The sequence below is a fragment of the Thermobia domestica genome, chromosome 10, assembly GCF_964235325.1.
Source record: "Thermobia domestica chromosome 10, izTheDome1.hap1.1, whole genome shotgun sequence".
Classification (NCBI taxonomy): Eukaryota; Metazoa; Arthropoda; class Insecta; order Zygentoma; family Lepismatidae; genus Thermobia; species Thermobia domestica.
Window position 1 is genome coordinate 106,506,531 of NC_137463.1, and position 25,404 is coordinate 106,531,934.

At 35.0% G+C, this 25,404-nt stretch overlaps 1 protein-coding gene across 1 annotated transcript in view; it reads right to left on the minus strand.

Moving 5' to 3' along the window:
- The window catches only part of LOC145662635 (uncharacterized), an 82,369-nt gene that overhangs the window by 18,351 nt on the left and 38,614 nt on the right, over positions 1-25,404 (minus strand). The window contains exons 2-3 of the mRNA XM_081728404.1: positions 17,204-17,410; positions 1,932-2,059 (exon numbers count right to left, since the gene is read on the minus strand). Of these exons, the coding sequence (XP_081584530.1) occupies positions 1,947-2,059; positions 17,204-17,410 (320 nt within the window). The 3' untranslated portion in view covers positions 1,932-1,946. The remainder of the gene's footprint in view (positions 1-1,931; positions 2,060-17,203; positions 17,411-25,404) is intronic.

The following is a 25,404-nucleotide window of genomic DNA, read 5'->3' on the forward strand; positions in this document are numbered from 1 at the left end:
TTGGTGTTTTCTGACGGTCTTAGGTTTTATCCCCATTTGTTTGGTAACATTGCTTGGCATTGTCTGGCAACATTGCTGTCCATGTTCATTTGTTTTCTGCTTGGTAACAGTTATTTGCAGTGAAGTTGGAGTAATCAACAATGTGTTATGCATCTTCACCAGCTCCCTTTGCCTGGCCTCCAAGAAGTCCCGATCTGATGACAACAGACAATGCTCTGTGAGGTTTCATGAAACAATAAGTAAGAAACACTCGGTATCACACAACGCAGGAATTACGAGCAGCTGTGCAACACGCCTTCACCCTCGTGACTCCGGAATATCTCCGCAAAACATCTACGAGAACTTGGCGCAGAATTCAGCTGTTTTACGACATGGATGGTAATCATACCGATGTTTATGACTCTTAAGACTCATAAGCAGGGCCCGGATCTTGTTGACCTAAAAAGTTTTAAAAAGTAACCTATAAAATGACACTAAAATTCCTGTAAAATGACCCTAAAAATCACAAAAATTGACCTTAAAACTTACGTTTTCTCAAACTTTTATTTCATTAAACATTGACATTTTTTAATATCCATTGGATTTTTAATTAACATTTCTCACTCATATTCAAAAAGTTTTGTTTGAGTTAATTGCATTCCATTGATGATTTATTTCTACTGATCAGTCCACTGTACGGCATTGTAAGTATTGAAAGCGTCAATTCACTCCCGAGTTGAAACTAGGAAGCACATTTAAACAATAAAACTTAGCAAGTTTAGACTACATGAAAATAATAGATAAAAACCTATTTAAAACCCTTGTACGCCTTCTAATGCATTTTTAGTTATTCACGTTATCACATTCATTGTGGTCAATAACCCAAAACTATCTGTTTGGCCACCTACCATCCCCCACCTTTCGTTAACCAGCTACAGTTTAGTTTTCATTAGCTTGTTAAGAATGCAGTTTTTCCACTCCAATAGTCAGGGAGTAAGAAAAGAGATTATTCAACTTCGTCTTTTCCACATCCGTAAACCATGTTCATTTAAAGATTTCCTTATATAGAAAAAATAATAAAAAGACCATAAGTGACCTAAAAGTTACCTTAAAATATTAAAAAATGACCTGAAATTTCAAAACAGCAAAAAGTGACCAAAAGTTGATCCTAAAAAAACTATATTTTTAGAACCTAGAATTGATGGATAACGTTTTTATTTGAACTTGCCTTGTCATATGAGTAAAAGAAAAAAGTTGACTTGTCAACAAGATCCGGGCCCTGCTCATACGACTTGAAGGTAACTGTGTACAGACATTCTACCACTACTAACATTACCACATACTAATACTATATTGTTGAAAGTAAAGGGGGGGATACGCCCACTCCCGAACTACCCTGTACTGTAGAATAAGTAGTGAATGTCCTCTTCTGTGTTGTGAAGGAAAGATAGAAAAGAATGAACAATATATGAACAATTATTTTTCAATACTTTTTAGCTACCAAAAATGAACCGTCTGTATATTAGATGCCTGATTCAACAAATCATAAAAATACCAACGACTAAGTTTTTTTAAACCCTGTGAGTATTATTTTTATCACTTAATCAGTTGAGTATTCTGTGTGTAAGTAATTATATCACGAATGATATATATTGACAAGAATTATACGAGTAAAACGATCTTATTAGGAAAATTTACGTAATTGTCCATAATTGACTGCCACACTATCTGCGTACGAGTTTCTCTACAGCGTTCTTATTGCCTCCTCGAACTAAACTATATTTGCCTACAGCACTATAATTCATTGAATAACTACGACCTTTTGCACATTAATATGATTTTGACTTTAAATAATATCATCTTATAGCGTGTAAAATAATTTCATGGATGCCTGAAGTCTGAATCATTGTTTCCCCTTGTAATACGAAAATGAAAAAGAAACCAATATTTACCTGGTCCATAGATCACTAGGAATTTCCTTTTAATATCACAAATAAATTACACAGCCCATCTTTACTTTGTGTTACAGCATTTTGGAGTTCTTCGTTTCCAGATATGATAGTTCTGTTCCCGTGACTATCTGTGGAGAATAAATATTTATATACTATTTTGTCCTAATTATGTACATTGATGTCCAAAATTATTGTCGTATGTCTATAAATACGTTGTTGTAGGAATATAATTTGATAACGACTTCGCCACGTATTTCTTATTATGTTAGTGTGTGTATAATCGGTAAAGGCATGTATGTGGCAAATTTCATGTCAAAAGAGCAGTAAATAAGAACAATAAAACAAAAACAAAACTTTCTTGTCCATTTAGAAACATTTTGTTTTACTCATTCTAATTTTCGTATTTATAATTCTTTTCCTATGAAATTTATCACAAATATACATTTCCCGATTATAGACATAGTATCAATATTTAAAGTACCCTGCAAAATCATTATCAAATTATATTATTACAAGAAGACAGTTATAGATATGTGATAATTATTTTGGACATGAGTGTACGTACATAAATATTTAATATACAAATACTAATTATAAACTGCAAATATTCTTGAATGTATAAATATATATATAGTGGTATAGAGTAACGGCAGATTTTGATTTGTGTATTTCAGGTATACCCTTTTGCGTTGGTAAGGTTGTAACGATGCTATTGGGAACAATATGCATTTTGTTTATTTTCGTACCCATTTAAATGAAAGTGCGCTTCGTTAGATTTTCCAGGAGAATTTCTTTCACTTTAAATAAGAAATGTTTTGCAAAAATTAAGTACTAAATAATACGCCGGCCTTATCACAAACTTTCAGTTCTTGAACCACCTGCGTTTTATAGCAATGTAAATCTTGAAACAACAGTCTTCCAAAACTGCAGCGTGAGAAATCTAATACAACAGAATGCCGCCATCCAAAACGCAGTGAATTCTGCAAGATAGAGGTTCCTGACAGCTTCGGTAGTCTCTGGTATTTGGACAGTTTTCTTCGTCTTGGATTCTTCTAACTTAGTACTGAACTTGTTTTAAAATGCTTACTTTTATTGTATTATGTTGCCGAAGTTGTAAGTAGCGTCAGAACTCAGATCTTGGATCTTCTAAGCATTGTTTTTGGATCAAAAGATCCAATATATTTCTGGCAAAAATTTTCTTGTAGGTCTTATATCTCGAGCACTACATATAGTGTAGCCAAACCAAAACTAACAATTTACTCAGTATGATATGCTTATTCCGTAAAAAATATGAAAACTCGATTTAGGGACCGTTCAAAAATTTTCTTGCCCCTGATCCAAAAAATTCAATATATTTCATTCAAACATTTTCTTGTAGGCCCATATTTTGAGAACTATAGATAGTGTAGCCAAACCAAAACTAACAATTTACTCAATATGTTGTGCTTATTCCGTAAAAAATATGAAAACTCGATATAGAGGCCAAAAAAAATTTTTGTGGCCCCTGATAAAAAAAAAAAACAATATATTTCATTCAATGAAACATTTTGTTGTACGCCACATATTTTTAGATCTACATATAGTGTAGCCGAACGGAAATTAACAATTAACAATATAATGTGCTTATTCCGCAAAAAATTATGAAAACTCGAATTAGGGGCCGTTCAAAAATGTTGTGGCCTCTGATTTACAAAATTCCATATATATCATTCAATCAAACATTTTCTTGTACGCCCCATATTTTGAGAACTACATATAGTGTAGCCAAACCAAAACTATCACTTAACTCAGTATGACGTGCTTATTCCGAAAAAAAAAAAAAAAAACAAACGAAAACTCGATTTAGGGGCCGTTCCAAACTTTATTGGCCCCTGAACCAAAAACTAATTATTTGCCAAGATCGCAATCTTTTGGTGCATTTTTTTTTTTATCATTCCTTAAATTCTTGTTGTAAAATTACTTTAATGTAAATGCACGTTGTATACCTAACCAGACCATTCATGCATACTAACTAAATGGCATTATTGTAGGAACAAAACAGAATCAATACAATCTTGCAACGCGAAAAAAGAAAAAAGAAATATGCAAATCTAAATCTTCTGTTCCTACGTGTCGCCTGTATAATTCGATCAGCGATGGGGTAATTAGTAGCAAAGAAACGCTGAAATCCTTTCAGTTGAAACAAGTAAATATATGAAACACAAAAGAAACTGTTGCATACATAATTTTCTTAACGAAAGTTATTTAAATCTGAATACAAGTAGTAGAAAATGCATTATTTGAGTTTGTAACAAGGAGTACTAATAGGATTTTATTGTGCGGTTAAAACTGTGCAGTCTGTAACTTGTGCGCGCTATCATGGTCACAGTCTTGTAACATTAGTTATCATGAGAGAATAACGTCTTAAGAATCATTAAAGGGAATAGATAATCTTCTTGCAAGTGTCCCGAAATTTCATCGTTTGAATTCTAAATTTACTGGATTAGATTTTTGTCAATATCTAAAGCAGAGATCTCCAATCAGCGTAGGCCTACTACCTAGGCAATTTAAGTTGCTACAAACATTCAAGGAAAATTCCTTACTAGGAACTTCTCAACTTATCTTTTCAGAGGTGAAACGAGCAGGGGCGTCATTTGGGGACAGTAGGAGCAATTACTTTCACCCCTGAATTCGAGTAATACATTATATTTTAATCAATTGTATGATAATATGCTATAAAGATAACCAAGAAAGTTTTGTCGCTCTTTGTTGAGGTCTGTGTTCAATTGGCCCTCACACCGCGAGTTGAATGTGAACTGGGTTAAGGCGAAACTCAGTTCTTGCTGTGGGTATGTTCAACATATTACCTGGTTGTGGCAGTTCAGTTAAACCGTGAACTTGCGTAAGGACAGAGTGAACATGGGACCTCCACAGAGCGTTATAAGGACATGTATACTGTACGAGTTCAAACTGGGATCAAACGCCGCAGCAGCGGGGTGGAAGATATTCCAGACCTTTGGTGAGGGTGTCGTGACTACGTGGACAGTGCAGCGGTGGTTTAACAAGTTTAAGGACGGTGACGAAACACTCGAAGACGCACCACATGCCGGAAGACCAACACATGTACAAAATGAAGATCTTCAGGCAGCAATTGAGGCGAACAATGGACAGACATGTGAGGAACTGCGACTACAATTCAGTGTGAGTGGAGAAACCATTCGGCAGCACCTCCATCAACTTGGGAAGCACTACAAGTTGGGTCCACACATGATTTGACTCCGGGCCAGAAGGCAACGGGAATAGACACCTGTGTTTCTGTGCTGTCTTGGCCGATGAAGGAGCCATTTCTGGATAAGGTATTGACATGTGATGAGAAGTGGGTCCTGTACGGAGCTCCACGTCGCCGTCATCATTGGTTAGCATCCCATGAACAGGTTCCAAAACAGACGGAACCATTACTGCACTAAAAGGTCTTCCTGTGTGTTTGGTGGACTTCTGCGGCATCGTGCATCGGGAACTGCTATCAGCTGATCAGAGCATCAATACAACTGTGTACTGTTAGCAGTTGAGCCATGTTCAAGAAAAACTCAAAACTCTGAAGCCAGCACTTCTGAACTGCAAAGGGATCCTTCTATTACAAAACAACGCTAAGCTGCACGTAACTGGGAGAACTCTGGACACCATTCTACGCCTTGGATGGAAAGCACTATTGCATCCGCCATACTTCCCGGACATTGCACCGTCCGATTATCACCTGTTCCATTTCTTGGACGATCACCTTAAAGGACACCAGTTCAAATCGCTAGTAGATGTCCAAAATGCACTTGATACCTTCTTCGCTTCACGGCCCACCGAGTTCTATCGCGACGGAATTTATGGCCTTTCAGAGCGTTGTCAGAAAGTCGTCGATGCTGATGGGGACTATTTTTGATCTTCGAGGTACGTCTTACAGTTAGGTGACATATCGATGTTCGAAGGTGGTGAGTGAAAAAGCGACAGAACTTTCTTAGTTATCTTTATAATATAAACGGTGAAACTGTTACGTCGATGGAAAACCTTGCCCTCCTGTCCTAAAGTAAAATCTAAAATGATCTGTTGGTCAGGAGTCTTAAAAAATTGGGAACCACTGCTTTAAATTAATTATTCCCGTATCAAATATCATGAGACTTATTACGTTGCATGTTCAGTTCTTAGTATTCACTTCAAATATTACGTAATCCCTTCAGATAAATTTTATGTCATAAGTAGGAGATGAAGAAATTATCAGAGTGACTTCTGACGTATTATCTGTTGTTTTTCAATATTGATACAGTTGCATCTGCAAGATTGCGCATTTGGCTTCAAATGATAAAATTAGGTCAATACAGAAAGAGAAACAAAGAAACAAATAAAATTCGCAAAATAAGAAACTTTGGATGGAAAACAATAAATTTATAAAATCGTAAAAGATTTTTTACATATATTTTAAAATTGAAATTAAATATTTAATATCCAGATCTTATGTGGATACCTGCAAGGAGGTCAGTAAAGCTTACAGTTTTTGCCCCTTAGAGTTTTCGAATATCTTGCCTTATGATTTATATGGTGATTTGGAAAAATACCCCTTATGTAAGAAAATATAATACATACTCACTAACTTTTATTTTGTGTTGATTTATTTAGAGTTTAAGTAAGTTATCAGTAGGTGAAAAGTTAGGAGCGCTGCAAGAGTCAGGGGGGAATAAGCTGGTTAAGGAGTTAGAATAAAACTTTCCTCTCTCACACATAAAAGTTTTAAGAAAAGAAACACTGACCAAAGCTTAAAACCCACTGTATTTTAAATTATAATAAGTAACGGTTTCGGATATCTAGCATATCCTTCTTCAGACACTATCAAACGTAAATGAGAATACAGACATGTATGTAGTATTGTCATGACAAATTTTAAATTCTTTTTAACAGATATATATATCAGTGGCGGCTCGTGCTTTGAATTTTAGGTGGTGCACAATATATGACCTCGTTTTTTCATTATATATTATTAATATTATTATAAATAATAATTTAATAATAATAATGATTAGTATAAACAATAATAGCGATTTCTTCATGGTATACTTCTAACATGCGATGAAGAAGCTCATTTTGTATGATTTTTGATTACCCTTAAAAATTGTTGCGTTTTCTAAATGACTCTTGAGAGCGCTAAGTTCAGCACTGAAATTAATTAATACACTAAATACTCATGGATTTGAAGAAGTCTGTTTCATCATGTCCTCTTAAAGCCAGTTCGAAGACGCCACAAAACCGAATTGATTATATTGAGCACGTACCTGTTTTGCGTCACTTTTGATTGAGATTCTCAATGGACCGCCTATAACCAGCATCTAGTTGAGCAGCAATATTCACACTTCCTAACACAGTGAGATTAACTTGTTTTATATGAGCTGACGAATTTTCATTTTTTTTTAAATTTTGTTGTGCAGATGCTGGACATCCACACCTTTTTTACTCTATGCATCTTCCGCCGCCCCGAACAACAAACACGGAAAACAAAATAAAGCATTTTTAATTTCACATCTACATAACCACTCATGCTGCTCGTACAAGTTGAGATTGGATTTCCTTGTAATGTTTGTTAAGTAGCTTTCCTTCTAAAGTTCTTTTTGAAAACGTCTCATTCAACAGAGACGTTACAGAATTCATTGTCACTTCACGTATATCAGGGACAGACACGTAATTATGCAATTACAACAACCATTCCAATGAACAACAAAGACCGGCACACGCACACACACACACAACACTACAAAGTACGAACAGATTCGACAATTTGATCCTGAACATTCTCCAGTCCTACTCCAAATACATGATTTTTTCCGGTGTGATTTATTTTGCGCCAAAAGAAACCATCCAAATACTCCCCCTCAAAGACCTTTTAGTGAGGGGAGCTACCCCTATTTAAGCAGCCAAAGGCGTGGGTGATAGTAGGCGGAAGAGGAAAGTGAAGAAAGACAAGTGTTTCCTACATTGGACATTGGTCAGTCGAGTTGAGGACAGGGATTGTAGTTCCCTTTAAAATCTCACACCTTCCCCCCATTAACCCTCTTTTTCTAAAAACTGCTCTTCAACTCTCTCATTCACCCACACACGTATGAAAAAGAAAACATTCTCTCTACCAAATTTCTACTCATTCAAACACGGGTGTATTAACTATTGACACCCTCAATCTGTCATCACTCTTCACGGGGTCGCCTTTACTGTGTCCGTAGCTGCCTTGACCTTACTTAGTTGACTGAACCAATAGTTATGACCACTTGGCAATCTCGCATTTAGGCAAGGCGCAAGTTTTTTTTATCTCCTCTGTGTACGACTTGGAGGAGCGGACCATTCCCCTTCAGGCGAGAACCGTGTCAACCAATACTGCAGGGAGAGGTACGGTGGAGAATTTCCAGTTCCAAAGCGTTTTGTTTTGGAAAAGTTGTTTTTGTTGTTAGACTTGCTTGCAAAAGATCTGCAAACATATAGATTCCTATGAGGCACCATAAGGATCCTCGCATCTCGCAATCCCTGCAGTAGCCTAGCTGGGGAGTTTGTCAAACTCCCAAGCAGAAAGCTATTAGCCAGCCCCGATTTAAACGCACTTCTTTAAGGAAAGATGATGTTGATACTAAAACGAAAAGTGATTTAGCATAAATAAAAACTGAAAATATTGGAAGGAGGTTTGTACAAACATGCAAACATTAAGAGAAACCGCCACTGATATATATATATATATATATATATATATATATATATATATATAGTCATTGTTATAAATTTTTATTATATTTGCTGAGGCCTTCAGCCAAACCCGTTAAGTTTCCTTGATCACTTTCCAACTAATCACGTTCCGCCATTTTTGGTTCTTATAGGGGCCTTTTTTATTTTCTTCTTGTCTATTCTATCCAAACTTCCTTGCCATAATTCATTAATAGGTAGACCCCCCTGTCCAGTTCATCAGTTTATCTCTTCCTACCTTCTTTATCCAATCTCCTTCTTTCCACTTCCTTATTATCATTCTTTTCTCCATCTTCAATACTTCCGTCTTATTTCAATTAATTCTGTGATTAGTCTCCTTAACATGTTTGTATATGGCATTGGTATCTTTCTTCCTCTTCACATAATCTTTATGTTGTTTTATGCTTTCTTTCATTCTCTTTCCTGTCTTTCCTATATATGACATATCGCAGTCCTCATACCATATCCTGTAGATGACTCTTTCTTCTTCTTCATTAATCTTTTTGGTGCCTTTTCTATTCTTCTTCTTTATTGATCTTAATAAACTTTCTCCACTCTTTCTATAAGTTCTGACTCCTCCTTTATTCAATAAATTCTTCAGTTTTTCGGTTTCTTCTCCCATACTTTCTGTACCATGCCATTTTCACTCTCATCCTCTTCATTCTTCTTTCTCCCTTTTCCTGCGTTCTTCTTCCTTCTCTAACTACTTCTTACTGTAACCGTTCTTCTCTAACTGTCTGTAGAATTTATCTATGCTCTCCTTCCTTCCTTCCTCTTTGTCCTCCAGCATTTCTATTCATCTTATCATATTTGTTAGGAAATCCACTTCGCTCCTCTCATGGCAGTACACTCCCGCTGAGCACTATTTCTGATACCACCTCGTAACCAGCCTTTATCCTTGTTTTATTATGATCATGTGTAAAAAGTTTATTCTTCCATTTTCTTCCAACTCCATTTCCAAGCTTATGCCTTTTTCTTTATCTTCCACACTATCCTTGAAGTTCTCTAATTGTCTCCTAGTCCCTTTCCACAAGCCTAGACAGTCATCCACATACTTACAAAACATGATCAAGTTCTTACCTCCTTCTTCTTTCACCTTTTTCTCCCATTTGTTCATAACTATTTCTGCCAGTACTGGGCTCAGCTTCGAACCTATACTGATTCCTTTTCTTATTTTCATCATTCTCCCCTATTATACCATAACTGTTTTCCCATATTATCTTCAAAGCCTTAACTATCCTCTCTTTTGTCCATCCTTTTATACTATTACTTTCTCTCTCTTTCTCTATGACACTTATTATCGATTCTCTACTAAGGCTCGGGAACATAGCCTTAACATCAAGACTGAACATAAGTACTCTGCCTCCACTAACACGTGTAAGATCCACTCTCTTTAACACCTCCTTGGCTTCTTCTGTGCTTTTCACTCTGCTCGATTCTTGTCCTTCTCTTATGCTTTCACAAATCTCCTTCAACTCCTTCTCTAGTGGCTCCCAGTAGTTATCTCTACAGTCTAGTACGGGTCTAAGCTTCACCTCTTTCTTGTGTAATTTTGGGAAACCTTTCATTTTTGGTATCCATTTCTTGAAATTTCTTCCTTCTTTCATTACTTTCTTCATTAAATCCTCTTCCTTCATGTCATCAAAAGTTGAGACTATTGATCTGATTTGTTCTTATAAGACGTTTACTTTCATGAAGAATGATTGATTGGTCCCTGCAGTTTACAAAAGGAATCTCATGAACTAGGTATTTTTTCAGCTCTAAGGCTGAATTCAAATCATTAATCGGATTTGTATCTGAGGCAAGTATCCTGATTTAGGGGTGTTCGATAAGGTTGAGGACCTATCGAACTTCGGGAGTGAAAATTTATCGAGTTGTCATCGGTTACTCGAAACCTTTTGAGTATTTGAAATTATCGAAGTTTCGGGTATTATTGAATTTTCGATTATTATCGAAGTTTTGGGTGTTATCGACATTTCGAGTATTATCGAAGTTTCGGGTATTATAGACATTTCGAGTATTATCGAAGTTTCGGGTATTATCGACATTTCGAGTATTATCGAAGTTTCGGGTACTATCAAAAGTAGTGATGAACAGTTCGGTTCCTTCACCTCTCCAATAATTTCTTCTTGCAGCCAAACTAGTCAAACAACTTTTTTCATCTGATAAGTTATTGCAAAGTTGTATTTGTCGAAATCATATATAAATTATTTTTCTGCCTGCCCCGTTATTGGCGCAATCGGCAAAGTGACTATTAGTAGACTAATTTTGTCTTGAATTCCAATCCCATTCGGGTGATGCATGTTTTCTCTTCCTCTTTCTCTCTTCTGACAGACTGCTTAAACCTTGTACAGATCTGTGGGAAAAAAAACTTTTCCTTCACTACATTGCTAAGGAGAGAAGTTTTAAAACGAACACTCTGCATATATGTAATACATATTATATACAACTATGGTAACCTCGAATATATCGTTTCTTTCGAACACTCCGATAATCCCGAACTTTTCTAAATATTCAAGCGACTCGACAAATGCGATCATATTGATATATTTCTATATTTGCTGCTTTCAAACAATTCGAGATTCTCGAACAGTTCGAGTGTCTCGAAGTTGTCTAATGTTTCTTACATTTCGAGTGCCTCGAACACTTTGGGAGTCTCGAACATTTCGGGAGTCTCGATCATTTCGAGAGTCTCAAACATTTCGGGAGTCTCGAAAGTTCAATAATTCGATAAAATTAAAATTCTTTATCGATGAAACGGTTTTGAAATTTTTTCGAATTGTTATCGATTACTCGATTATCGGAACAACCCTATCCTGATTGAATTTGAGACCATGAAGCATAAACGTAAGCCGTGTGACCACGAAGGAGCAGTAGTTTAAATCAGGGTGGATTGATTTAAATCAGTCTGATTTAAATCACGATTTAAATCAAGATTTAAATCACTTGATTTTTTTTAATAAAAATCGTTGATTTAAATCGAATTCCTAAATAAATTAATTTAAAATGAAAATAAGTAAAATCCCATTTCTGTTCTGTTATTTCGATTATGGAAGTTAATAATCATAATACAATGAGACTCAAATATACAGTATAGTATGAAAACAAGTGTCATGCAGAGGATGATTAGGGAAAATCCCGTTTTGAACAGGTAACGGAGCAATCCTTCTTTCTTCTTTTCGTAACATTGGGTTTGGGTTTTAAAATCGTTAACTATTCCGACGGGGAAATCACCATTGACATTTAAGACAAAAATTCTTTTTTGTGCGTGTCTGTTTGTTTGTCCTCAGATAATAGGGCGTATTTAGAGGGTCCTATCCCCCCTTCTTTTTGTTAATTTGTTAACTTTAGGTGAAATTTATGTATTTCATGCCGCAAGCTGGTTCTGAGTTTTTAAAAATAGGCCCCTGCCAAATATCAGTAACTTTTGTGAAAAAAAAGTGTCTTTTTGATAAACGTTGCTGTACTTTTTCCTTAATGCTTGACCTTTTAAATTATATCACCTATTTTTAGGTGATATGGTAGAATCTTCATTATTCAATTTAAAAAGTACCAATAAGGCATTTTACTTCGTTTTCTGTAAGGCTGGAGGCATTTTAGAACACGTTACATATGCTTTAACGCAGGGTTGGCTGGTTTAAACCATGAAAAAACGAAAAATGTTTGTAAAAGTAAGTTTTCGTAAAATCTTCAACACACATATTAGTGGGATATCGCATGTCACTCCCGCATATTATTCCTATTATATTCAAATTTAAATTCCCCATTCATTACTCAAAGAAATTAGCTCTATACTACAAAAGCAACTTTTTTGTAAGGTTATGAATGTTTCTTTTGTGATTTTTTTTAAATAGTTGGTTGTTATTGTTATGCAATTGCAATCAAAGGAAAATTCTAAATATTGTATCGTTTTAGTAATGTTTACTATTGATAATATACATCAAAATATCGTACTTTGGGGAAAGGGGGTCATACAAACCCCCCGAGAGGCATTTACTGAAATCAGAAATATCTTTGGTATCTATTTATGTATAAATGGGTCAGAGCCAAAGTCGACTCAAATAATTCTTATTTTTATTCACTTTTCTTACTGATATGAAAATTACGTCGTTGTATTTCTTTAACTTGGACTAATCAAAGTCGTAGTGAACTAATTTGGACTAAATTAGTTCTGTACTCTGCAGTATTTTGAAACTGTCCATATGTAATTCTGTATAATGGTTTCAATTGTGCAACTGTTTATCTTTTTCTCCTTCTGAAATGACTCTTGACAATTAGACAATTATATTAAAAGTATGTAAAGATCAGTACAACGTATCAGGAGTCCTTCGTGAGTGAGTCGGCACACGTATCGCATTTGTGGCCAATTAGTCCAGTTTTCAAGTTCAAATGGAGGACAATTTGTTTCGGATGTAAGAGACGATAAACAGTTTGGACTCCGCTTTAAGCTTATGTGATCCGTTCCAGCACAACCCGGTTGTTGCATAATAACACCAAAGTGAAACAAACTTATTTCTGTTCATATGTGATATAAATACATAGAGTAAATTATTTAATTAAAAAAAAAAACTGGTTTAAACCAAAAAACCAGGTTTAAACAAAAAAAACTGATTTTTGGTTGTTTTTTTTTTTAATAAAAACCATGGTTTTTGCCTACCCTGCCACGCCTTTCTGCGTTGAGGCATAGTGTGTGATGACGTCATAAATTTAAAAAGATATTTTTTGTTATGGGTATTATTATTATTATTATTTGGCGGGTTACATTTTGCATTCAGAAGACTGAAATTTTGCACACTCGTTCAGTGCACCCCTTAATAATTTTCAGATGTTTTCAGATCTCTGCGTGGAAACAGCGGGGTCCAGAGGGGCAAAAATGTTTAAAAAAGGATATTTTTAACAAAAAATAGCTTGTTTCGTGATTTTCCCGTCTCAGATGAAGACATATGAATGGTACCGTTTGAAAGGCTGTTCTGTTCCGAAGAAAATGATGTACATACTATGCTCCTAGGATAAATTGGGATGTCTCAGGAAACTGTTACCTGAGATCCTGTTTTATACGGGAATCTGGGGTATTTGGGGAATATTATTTTTCACGGGCTTACTTTTGCACCTACAAGATTGAAATTTTGCACATTTACTCAGTGCATCCCTCAGCATTTTTCAGATTTGTTTCAGATCTCTGCCTTAAAACAGGGGAAGGGATCCACAGAGGTATTAAAAAAAAAAAGACATTTTTAACAGAAAATTCCTTTTTTCGTGATTTACCCGCCCCAGATACATGATGGAGACATTTGAAGGGTACTGTTTGAAAATTTGTTTTATTCTGAAGAGAATAATGTACAAATCATGATCTTAGAATAAATAGGGATGTCTGAGGAATTTTTTATATTAAATCCGGGTCATCTGGGGCATTGTGGGAATGTTCTTAGCTCATTGTTAAATAGTTTCCTCACTCTTACTACTCAAAAGAGAAGCTTGAAATTTTGTACACACATTTAGTACACCCCTTAGCATTTCCTAGTTGATTTTGAGATCCGTGCTGTAACACAGGGGTATCCAGAGGGGACCAAATTAAAAAAAAGTTTAAAAAAATGCCGATTTTTTTTCCGCTTCAGGGACATGATAAGGAAATGTGAATGTTACCGTTTCAAAAGCTGTTCTATTCTAAAGAGAGTGATGCATGTACCATGATCCCAGGATAAATAGGGATGATGCTGTAGCTGCTTGACTGAAAGTGTATAATTTACCTTTAAAAAGAGCCATAATTTAAAAGGGTTAAGAAACATTGTTTGGGATTGATATAGGTTAACGATTGGGGATAATTCAAAATTGAACCCCAATACTTTCACTTAAATAGCATAATTAGCATTTAATACTAATTCCTAATGCTTTATCTTCAATTCGCGACTTGTATTATACCAGGAGAAAGATTTGATTTAAATCAAAAAAATCGATTTAAATCAAAAAAATCAACAAAAATGATTTTTATTAAAAAAATCATGATTTTTTTCCACCCTGGTTTAAATAGGTTACAAACAAATAACAAAACGACTGCAATTTTTTGTGGTTAATGACTGCCAGCATTATTGCCAATAAGCAGATCGAGGCAGTTGTCCCGAAGTGGCATGAATTTTAATATGAAAGACAAAAACTTGTTTAAACTCAGTACTTGCTTTTTTTTCATCATATTGTCATTTCCAAGGCATGACATTCGAATAAACCGAAAGCAAATATAATAACACATCAAAACCACATAAAGTACTTTTCTATTCATTTGTACACTGTGAACACTGTAGTGTTTCCAAACGTCACCACAGCATAAGAGAAAGCGTGATACAACCCCGTCATATATTTAGTGAGAAAATGTAGAAAAGTCTAGTTTTATAACTTTTAAATCAGAAACTTTGTCGAGTAGGATTGCTTATTTCAATAAAATGTTTTCGGTTTTGAGATCGTATTCTTTTTAGTAACCGACCGAAGCAAGTGCAGAGGAATCATGTGTTTTGAAAACTTTTCAATACATTAAAGCTGCGTTCTTAAACAGCTAAACACATTTCCTATTGAAACCTATAAGCTGAATATTATACCATTTTACAAAGTTTTGCTCTCCATAGTCTTTGACCCATTAACAAATTTAATGCAGATGGATAGCACATTTTCGATTACGTAAATCCTACTACTCAGATATTGATTTTGAATTAAAATCTGTAAATAAACATTACTTAAATCTAAGGAGCCGTACGCGTTTAAATATAAAAATAGAAAATCAAAATAAAAAATTAGAACTCTTTAAAACTAAAAAGCTTAAAATATTTAAAATAATTAAAGAAAAAAGAATAATTTAGTTGTTTGCATTGCTATCTTCGTTAAAAGTTGTAGTTTTGATCGGCTAAGAGAATGATTTTCCATATGCATTTTAAATAACAAAATTGCAAAATGTTCCACATTTCCCATTGAGACCAATGGATACGATATTTCAACAATTCGCAAAATTTTTATCCCCCTTTACATTGGATTCCTTGGATTGCTCATGTTGAAAGAACTAACGATCATGCCACCAGTAAAAAGTGCCCTCACTTGAATAAATTTTTAATTGTTCCTATTTGAGGATGCTGAATCCAGTGGAACTATTCTGAAACATATCTGTCCACGAGGTCACGAGAAAAATCAATTCAAATTTAGGATCTCTGACGTGCCAAACATGCCAATCGTAAAAGTGCCCACGCTTCGACACATTTCTAAGTGCGTTTTTGTTACTGATTTGAGGATAAGAATCCAATGGAATTATTTTGAAACTTATCCCTCCATCGATCTAAAATAAAAATATTTATATCCCAAATCAAAGATCATTTTTCTAGGCACGCTATGGACATAGTTCCATAGGATTCAGTGTTCTCAAGTTAGTATGAAAAGCGCAATGAGAAATTTATCCAAGCGTAGACAATTTTTATTCGTGGCATGATGGTTAGTTCTTTGGTACGTGAACTAATCAAGTAAACGATCAATTAAAATCAAAACTGAACTTAAAAAAAAAAAAAAACTTAGAAGTTCCTATATTTTTCGGCAAAAAAAGTTATCTAATTCCCACACCTTTTGATCTCTTAATTTGCGCAAATTAAAATTTGGTGTATAGACAAATCAAGACGTATAGAATTGAATAACATCAAAGCCGAATTCTAAAAGCAAAAAGGAATAAAAGTATCTATTTTTGAAGTATGGATGGGGGGGGGGGAGCGTTGACCTCTCCATGACTTTGGAGCCCTAAGTTTGCGAAGTTGAAATTTGGTATGCAGACTAATTGGCTCGAGTAGAATCAAATAACATCAAATTCGAATTTCAAATAAAATAAAATAAATGTAAGTCATCACCGATCCTGGCTAACTGATTTTCAAACTTAGCCCACAAAAGGAGCAAATATTGTTCCTTTCTATATAACATATTAGTTTATCTTTGGACATGGGTCCATCTTACCTACCTAATGATTGTTTCAAATGAAACTAATACCTATAGATAAAGCACAGCTTTCTAAGACTTGCCTTTTAGGACGGAGAAAGATTTTAAGTACTTTTTTGAAAAAAAAAATTCTATGATGACTTGTGTTTATAAAATTGATTCCAAAGAGTTGCTGTCGGGTGAATTCGACTAACTACAACTAAGATTTTCTCTCCCAAGGATTTTTGAATTCCATACGTTTTATTTACTCTTATATAGGGGTCGATTTTATATTTTTCCTGGTTATTTATTTTCTCCTCTCGAAAAAAAAAAATGATTCGAAGTAGTCACTGATTCTTATTCACATCAGTTGTTCATAAACGTGTATACAAAATAAGAATATATTATAGTCTATCAACATTTTTTGCTGATGTTGTTGATATAACATGTGTCTATTTTCTCAACCTTTTCAAACTGTTAAACTTCATATTAAGCAGGCTATTGCAATTAAATTTTACTGTTACAGACTATGATATGAACAGTGTGCAAATTTACAACTTAAAGACACTTAGTTTTTTTGAAAGAAGATATTGTGGATTTACCTTTGAAGTAAACTTCTAATTCTTGTGTCTTGGACAACGAAAAAATGAAGCCAATTTTCGTCTTTATATGTTTAAAATCTGTAGCGAGTTGATTTGAAACACTGAACCACCCCAATTGTTGGGAGTCCTCCGTAGATGGATTATTACCTGAATCCAAATGAGCCTTGAAAGTCACTGATTGTTGCGTCATTATGTGACTCGGGATGTCTAAAGAAAAGATAAGAAATGAGAAAAGATAGTAACTAAATGCCATGAACACAAGAAAAGACCTAGTTTTAATTTATATAAACCTAAAGAGAAAGATTACAGTTTGTCTCTTCTAATAGAATATATTATTTTTGTAATGAAATGTAGCTATATTAATAAATTTAATATACGTAAAAAGCTGGCTATTTTTTGTTTGCTACAATGTTAGATTTCTACTTTCGAACATTAACTTCTCCCTCAAGGATGCTACAGAGTATTTGACGACGTATTCAATAAATGTTGCAAATGTATCCGTCACATCATATGAAGACAAAATTTATCTTGCAACCAGTAGTGTAGGAAAATACGTAATGTTCACAGACCTGTTAAGTTAGTATACAACTTCATTATTATATAGTTTCATTATGTTATACTTAAAAGATAGCAATATCTGTTACGTCCAGCTATAACATTTTCAGCTATACTATTTATTGCTTTTAGATTAGTTACGGAATCATACCATCAGTAGTGAGACTGGTACAGAATGTTTTCAGTGCAGAGATACCTTTGTGAGAAAGTTATTAAATTACATAGTGAGATAATATATTACATAATCACTTAAGTGAGAAACTTACACGACCTCTCTAGTGAAACACATAAACATTACATTTCTTTCTCTACAAATACTATACAATCTGAAGATATCATATACTAGTTAGATTCGACAATGGTATATGCACAACAACCAACCAGTTTAAATTTGAACTATACCTTAAGAGAAGAGGATATGGAGCCATGAACACTTTTCCTATAGACGAAAAGAAAAAAAAAAAAAAAAAAACGCAATAGTTCAATGTAACCGACAAATATGTTAATACAACTTATCGATGGAAGCTTCATAGGCATATTGAAGTTGCCATTTATTCTATCGGTTTCCTTATGGAGTTTTCGTTTATTAATATAGTAAAATACATATTCTATATGGCCATAGTTTTCTACACACGTAATTTTGGTGTATGTGGTTTTGGTTGTACTTCCAATGGAGCACAATATATTCGGCATTTGAACCACCACCATCAAGCATTGGTTAGCTACTTAACAAGGTGTCCCGACAAAACGTACCAGCGACAAAACGTACCACTTGAATTTTCGCGACAAAACGTACCACTTTTGACGACCTGTCATAAATGACAACCTGTCATGGATTAATTAAAGCATTTCTGATATTTTTTCCACGACAAAACGTACCACTTATATAAATTACAACCTGTCTTGGACTAATTAAAACATTTCGGATATTTAATCCGCGACAAAACGTACCACTTCAAGCATCTTTTTTGCAACGTGTTCACAGATTATTCTCCAGATCGAACAAACTTCTCTTAAAGATTCTGTACGTGACAAACGTAACATTAAACACGTTTATCAGCGAGTAAGAGAACACGAGTCTTCCAAAATACATTAGACCAATGTGGGTGCTTACATATCTAACAACAGAGAACATAATGTTAAGAAACTACTTCCTCATGAACAGGTAAAAGAATGGCAGTATAAGGTTGAAAAGAACAGACAGGTAATGTATCGAGTTGTCAAAGTGCAGAAACTCATTGGTAAAAGAGGGCTCATTTACAGAGGAAATGTAGCAGCCTATAAACTGAAAGACACAGCTATAGATCATGGAAACTTTTTGGATATTATTCCTTTCTTAAGCAAATTTGATTTTCCGCTTAAAAGTAATTTAGATAAGGTCACCGAGAAGAGCCATATACGAGGAAGTAAGCAGGATAGTGGTCGCATAACTTTACTAAACACAATGAATTATGTTTTGAATGCTATCAGCACACTTATCAGAGAAGATATTTCGAAAGAAGTCTCTCAAGCTTCAATATTTTCTTTTCTATTAGACACTACTCAATATAGTAGTTTCAGGCCAGTGCTCTGTTGTTTTACGGTATGTTGTTAAAATGGTTGTTAAACAAAGTATTGTTGTCATTGTAAAATGCATATCTACCACAGGCCAGTGTCCTTGCGGTTTACTGCTGGAAATTCTGCAGAAGTTGAACCTTGATATTAAGAAGTGTATTGGAAATTCAACCGATGGCTCAAGTAACATGCAAGGACAATATTCGGATTTTTTCAATTCACCTATGATCAGTTACACGTGTGATTCAGATGATTTTGAGCTTGACGGCCCTTTTAGCAGCGAGGCTATATGAGACGAGACATACTAATTTACGGGAAATCCGAAGCACATGAGCTCCCGCCAGGAATCGAACCCAGGTTTCCCACGACAAAGGCGCATACGCTAACCGCTTAACCACTAAGAAACTCAGTTACACGTGTGGTGTTACGCTCATATACTCAATCATGTCATATGTGATCTGACAAAAAATTGCATGGATTCTGTGTCATTGTTCTGCTGAGTGACTGTACGATATTTATGCTTGAGTCTTATCAGCGAATGGACATTTGGAAGATCAAATGTTAACAAAGGCGTCTTACAGTTATTGCGGAAACAAGATGGTAGAAAACACACTGTTTTTCAGAAAAAGTTTGGTCATTTTTCGAACCCAGAAAGTGCTTTGTATATAGATTGACCATAATAATTAAGAAAATTGCTTTTACAGAAAGTATCAAACCAAAAGCTAGGTGTAAAGCGAAAAGATATATAAAAGATCTTCTCAAATTCAAAACAACTAGGACAGCACAAATGTTCCTTAAGATACTTCAAGTGACGATCTCTCTGTCAAACTATCTCCAAATAGAGGGTGCTGCTAGTGTAGTCCTATCGGATGGTGCAGACTACTCTGTTCCAAGTGAAAGAGTAGAGAGATGACTTTGAATCCGTTAAAAATGCAGCATTAAGCTTTGCAGAATGGCCCAATAACAAATTTGAAGACTTAGAACGTGATTTTTTTTCTATTGACCTATCGACAATTCGCCTTCAGAGATGGACAAGATTTTCCTGTGAATATGAAGATGAAGCTGCTTCTATCCAATGACCAGGTACTGCATCGAAGTATTCAACACAATATTGGACATGGTAGTTTCGAGTATTTCTTCAAGATTCAAGAAGCAATGTACTTTATGGATTATTTGGACCCTAGACACTTCAACCAAGTAACAGAACTTCCAGACGTGCCTTTCGATAAACTTACATATTTTCTGAAAAACTTCAGTTAAGAAGTTTCCAAGGATATTATAAATGTATTCTCTTGGACTTTTGAAGGACGTGGGTATCCTTGAAAGTCAATATTGATGACGAGCACAACCGAGAAAAAATGACTGTGCTGATGGTGCAAGTGATTCAGAATTAGGAGAAAATACATTTGTTTACAAGGAAAGCGAATGCAAAACGTGTTGCAAAACTGTCCAATGTGCTGCTTTTTAATTTTACAGAATTGTAAATTTTGCAGTAATACTTATCCAGGTTTCCAGCAGACAAATTTTTATTGACTTTGCCCGTAACTCAGGTCACATGTGAAAGAATTTTTTCAAAACTGAAATAAACTGAAATACATTAAAAATAGGCTAACGAGTACCCTGTCTCAGGAACATTTGAAAACATTTATGTTGATGTCTATTAAAAAAGATTTATTAAAAAATATTTCGAATGCAAAAGTGATAGATACAGTAGCATCAAAAACTAGTACACTAAAACATCTGCTAATTTTGTAATATAGTATACGTTCTCCTTGAACTTTATATAATATTTTGAACAATTCAGAATAATATACGGATGAAAGAATATCAGGTTTTAATTGTCAATTGTTAATACTATTGACTTACTGTAGAAAGAAAACTGTGCAACTTGATTTGTGACATTGAGATGCTGGTGGCCCTTGTGGGAGAAAGCGGCCGCGCCCCTCTAATAATGCCTATCCGTCCCTGGTCCAAAGTCTGGATAAAGTGTGATGGAAATCAGCAAATATTCAAATATTGAATATGCAAGATTCTTGCTGTTCTTGGTCTGGCGAGAATCTTGCAGGCATTGTCTTAGTCTTAGTCTTGCATCAGCACCAATCTGTTCAACTTTTAACCTTATTTTGGCCAATATATATATATATATATATATATATATATATATATATATATATATATATATATACACATATATCCTGTCCTATCAAGTGGTACGTTTTGTCGCCTGTCATTATTTGATGGCTGATTGGAAAACTCTTCACAAGTAGCCCTCCAGTCAAGTGGTACGTTTTGTCGCTTTTCATTATTTAAAGTGTTTTTAGAAAACCTTTCACAAGCAGCCCTCAGGGTAAGTGGTACGTTTTGTCGGTGGTACGTTTTGTCGCTAGTACGTTTTGTCGCGTATTCACTTAACAATACACCAACACAACTTGAAAATATTTCTCTTTTATGTTTTAGCTTTACATATGATTTTACAGAAATATTTCTAATTAATTAGTGTGAAAACATACTACCAGCAATTCACCTTGTTCATTTTTCAATTCACCTTGCTCAGTAATTCCATTCACATGTAAGTATAGGGTTTTACACAGGGGCGGACTGGCCATAGTGAAGTTGTGGAGCTTTTCACAGGGGCCGGTAGGTCTAAAAGACATTCAGACAGTACAGTATGACCAAATCAAAAGATGTAGGATATGTCTAAAACATTTTTAAAAGGTAGGCCTATTGAAAAGTTAAAATAATTAATTTCTTAATTTCCAATTCAAAAATTGATTCCTTTCTTGAGGTAATATGCCTCCACTTTCGAAATACAACAATGTTCTTTATTTTTCATAACGCTCAGGCAAGGGCTGTAGTGTAAAAATGTGGTGTTATGCACACATCTTGAATCTGGTAATGGCAGAAACTACCACTGCCACTCTTCAATGTGCAACTCTATTTCGGGTTTTAAATAATGTTGCTTTTTTTTTTTTTTTTTTTTTTTTTACCAGATTCTTTCTCACGAATGGATGTATGAGAAAACGCAAATGAAGGGGCTGAGCACCGAAAACGACTGAACTTTATTGGAGAAACAAGATGGTGGGCAAAGGATAGCGCTCTGAAGAAAGTTTTCGGATCAAAGGCCAATAAGGAATCATCTCTGTTATTCTGTTTGTAACACTTGACACAACCGAAAACAACAATCTAATGCCACCAGACACTAGACAAAAAGCAGCATCACATAAAGAGTCCCTGCTCAAATTTGAAAATATTTTGACGGCGTTTATTTTTTGTATATTTTTGACCATACATCAACTCTGTCTAAATATTTGCAAACAAATGGTTTGGATATAATGAAAGCATTCAACATGGTCAAAGTGACTTCCAAAAAGTTACAGGAACTTAGAGAATGTTTTAAAACAATCAAGGATGAAGCGAAAAAATTCATTGAATGGGCAAAAGCTAAGTAACTTGAAGAATAAAATCTGATCATTGCTGTTCCTACTACTCTTCCACAGAAAAGACGGAGGATAATAATGATGCCTGGAGAATTAGCACCTGATGAACTTGTATCTGATCCAGTAGACAGAGTAAACACAAGCTTGTCAAGGCGGTTTGATATGAACAATAGTGCTTTCTTTACTGACCTAGCTATTCTTGATCCAAAATGTTTCCAAGACATTAGAAGCAGAGGACTTCAATCACCCGCACTTGAACATTTAGCTAAGATGTTTGCATATTTTAAGTCGCATATCACAGTAGATCTACAGTATTAAGAACGGAACTGACCAGTTTAGCTAATCATTGGGAGAGACTGAAACAGTCCCCTTTAGACAAGCATGATGTAATGGAATTAGAAGAGGAGGTGAAACCACACATATCTCTCCGGATGACTTCACTCTGAAGAAAAAGTGTATTCGTTCGTGTCAGGACTGTTGTGTTTGTTGCTACAGATTTTTGTGTATGTATTATCTTTAGACAGGAACTTATTGTAACATAGGATTTGCCTACAAGTACATACTCACACTTTCTTTTACACAGGTAGCATGCGAGAGAAGCTTTTCTGTATTAAAGTTCATAAAAACAGACTGAGAACGACTCTATCACAGAATAAATTGGAATCGTTTATGCTTATGTCAGTGGAGAAGGAAATGTTTCAACATATTGATATAGACAACATCATAGATAGTGTAGCACAGAAAAGTGATGCCCTAAAAAATTACTCATAACTTGAACATGTAATCTGAAAAATATGTACGTATGTATCAATGTCTGGCTGTAGCTATGTGCTCATATTTCTAATTCACTTCATAACTTCATAAAACTTGCTAACATATATAACAGCAAGTCAACTCGCAAAATTTTGTTTTGTATGAAGTTGAAAATAAAAAGCTAAATGCACAAAAAATCTTTCTCTTAAAACAGTATAATACCTATACTATTGTGACGATTGTGTGCTAAAAGAACATTGAGAATACTAAGCACAAAGTAGACCTACCTCGAATTGAATATAGTTTCATTTACAAGAGCGTATATTCCTTAATGTATAAAGGATCATTTTAAAAATATAAAATTATAAAAATTATTATTGGATAACAAAAAATAGGGGCTTTTCTTTTTGGTGGAATTTGTTCCATAGTGAAATTTTCATCCCAGTCCGCCCCTGATTTTACATATAGTCAAGCAGTTCACTTCGCCAGCATCCCCGCACTTTTGCAGGATTAAAACTCGTTTGATTTTTTCACCTGTCACCTCGCCACTGCGAATCTGTGCTTGGCTCATTCAGTTTATCTTCTGCTATTCATTTGCTACAACAATTTGAAAAGCGGGTACGTACTGTAAAAATGCCGGGGAAAAGTATTGGAAGAATTGAAAGTTGCAAGTAAAGAAATTATTTGTTTGTTGCAGTTCTTGAATCTTAGCCCCTTGGGGATCTTTTCGTACATTTTGTACGATACGCATTTTTCATCGTACATTGCGTTATTTCTCTTCTATTTGAGCTTTTTCGTCCGGTTTTTTTTGTTTTGTTTTTCAAGTCCAGATACATTGTAGAAGACATTACGTATGGTTTCAGACCGTCCTGCGTCCAGACATAGGAGGTGATGACGTCATAATTTTGAAATAGAAATTTTCCCTTATGAAGCCTATGTTCATTATTTTTTGGCGGGCTTATTTTTTCACGCAGAAGATTGAAATTTTGCACAAACATTCAGTTCACCGAGTAGTATTTACCAGATTTTTTGTTCCGATGTCAGTGCTAAACCAGGGAGGGAACCAGAGGGGCAAAGGGGTGAAAAAAGGGATATTTTTACCCCCAAAATCCCGTTTCTCATCATTTTCCCGCCTCACATACATGATGGGGACACGTGAGTCATACCGTCTGAAAGGCAGTTCCATTCTGAAGAGAAGGACGGTCGAATCATTATCGTAGGGTAATTAGGGACGTCTCAGGGATTTTTTGAAAAATATACTTCTATATAGGGAAAAATGGGACATGGTGGGTATATTTTTTTTAGGCGGGCTTACTTTTGCACCTAGAAGATTGAAATTGTGCACAAACATTCAGCCCACCTAGTAATATTTCTCAGATTTTTTCAGATCTCTTCATTAAAACAGGGGGGTCCAGAAGGGGAAAAAATTGAAAAAAGGGATTTTTAGACAAAAAATCCCGTTTTTCATGATTTTCCCACCTCACATACATGATGGAGACACGTGAGTCATACCGTCTGAAAGGCAGTTCCATTCTGAAGAGAATGATGGTCGAATTATTACTCTAGGGTAATTAGGAACGTCTCAGTGATTTTTTCAAAATATACTTCTGTATAGGGTAACATGGGGAATTTTCTGAATTTTTTTTGGCGGGCTTATTTTTGCACCTAGAAGATTGAAATTGTGCACAAAGATTCAGTCCACCGAGTAGCATTTAACAGATTTTTTTCAGATTTCTGCGTTAAAACAGGGGGGGGGGTCCAGAGTGGCTAAAAATTGAAAAAAGGGAAATTTAGACCAAAAAATCCCTTTTTTCTGGAATTTCCCGTCTTAGATACATGATGGAGACATGTGAATGGTACCACCTGAAAGGCAGTTCTATTCAGAAGAAAATATGGGCGACA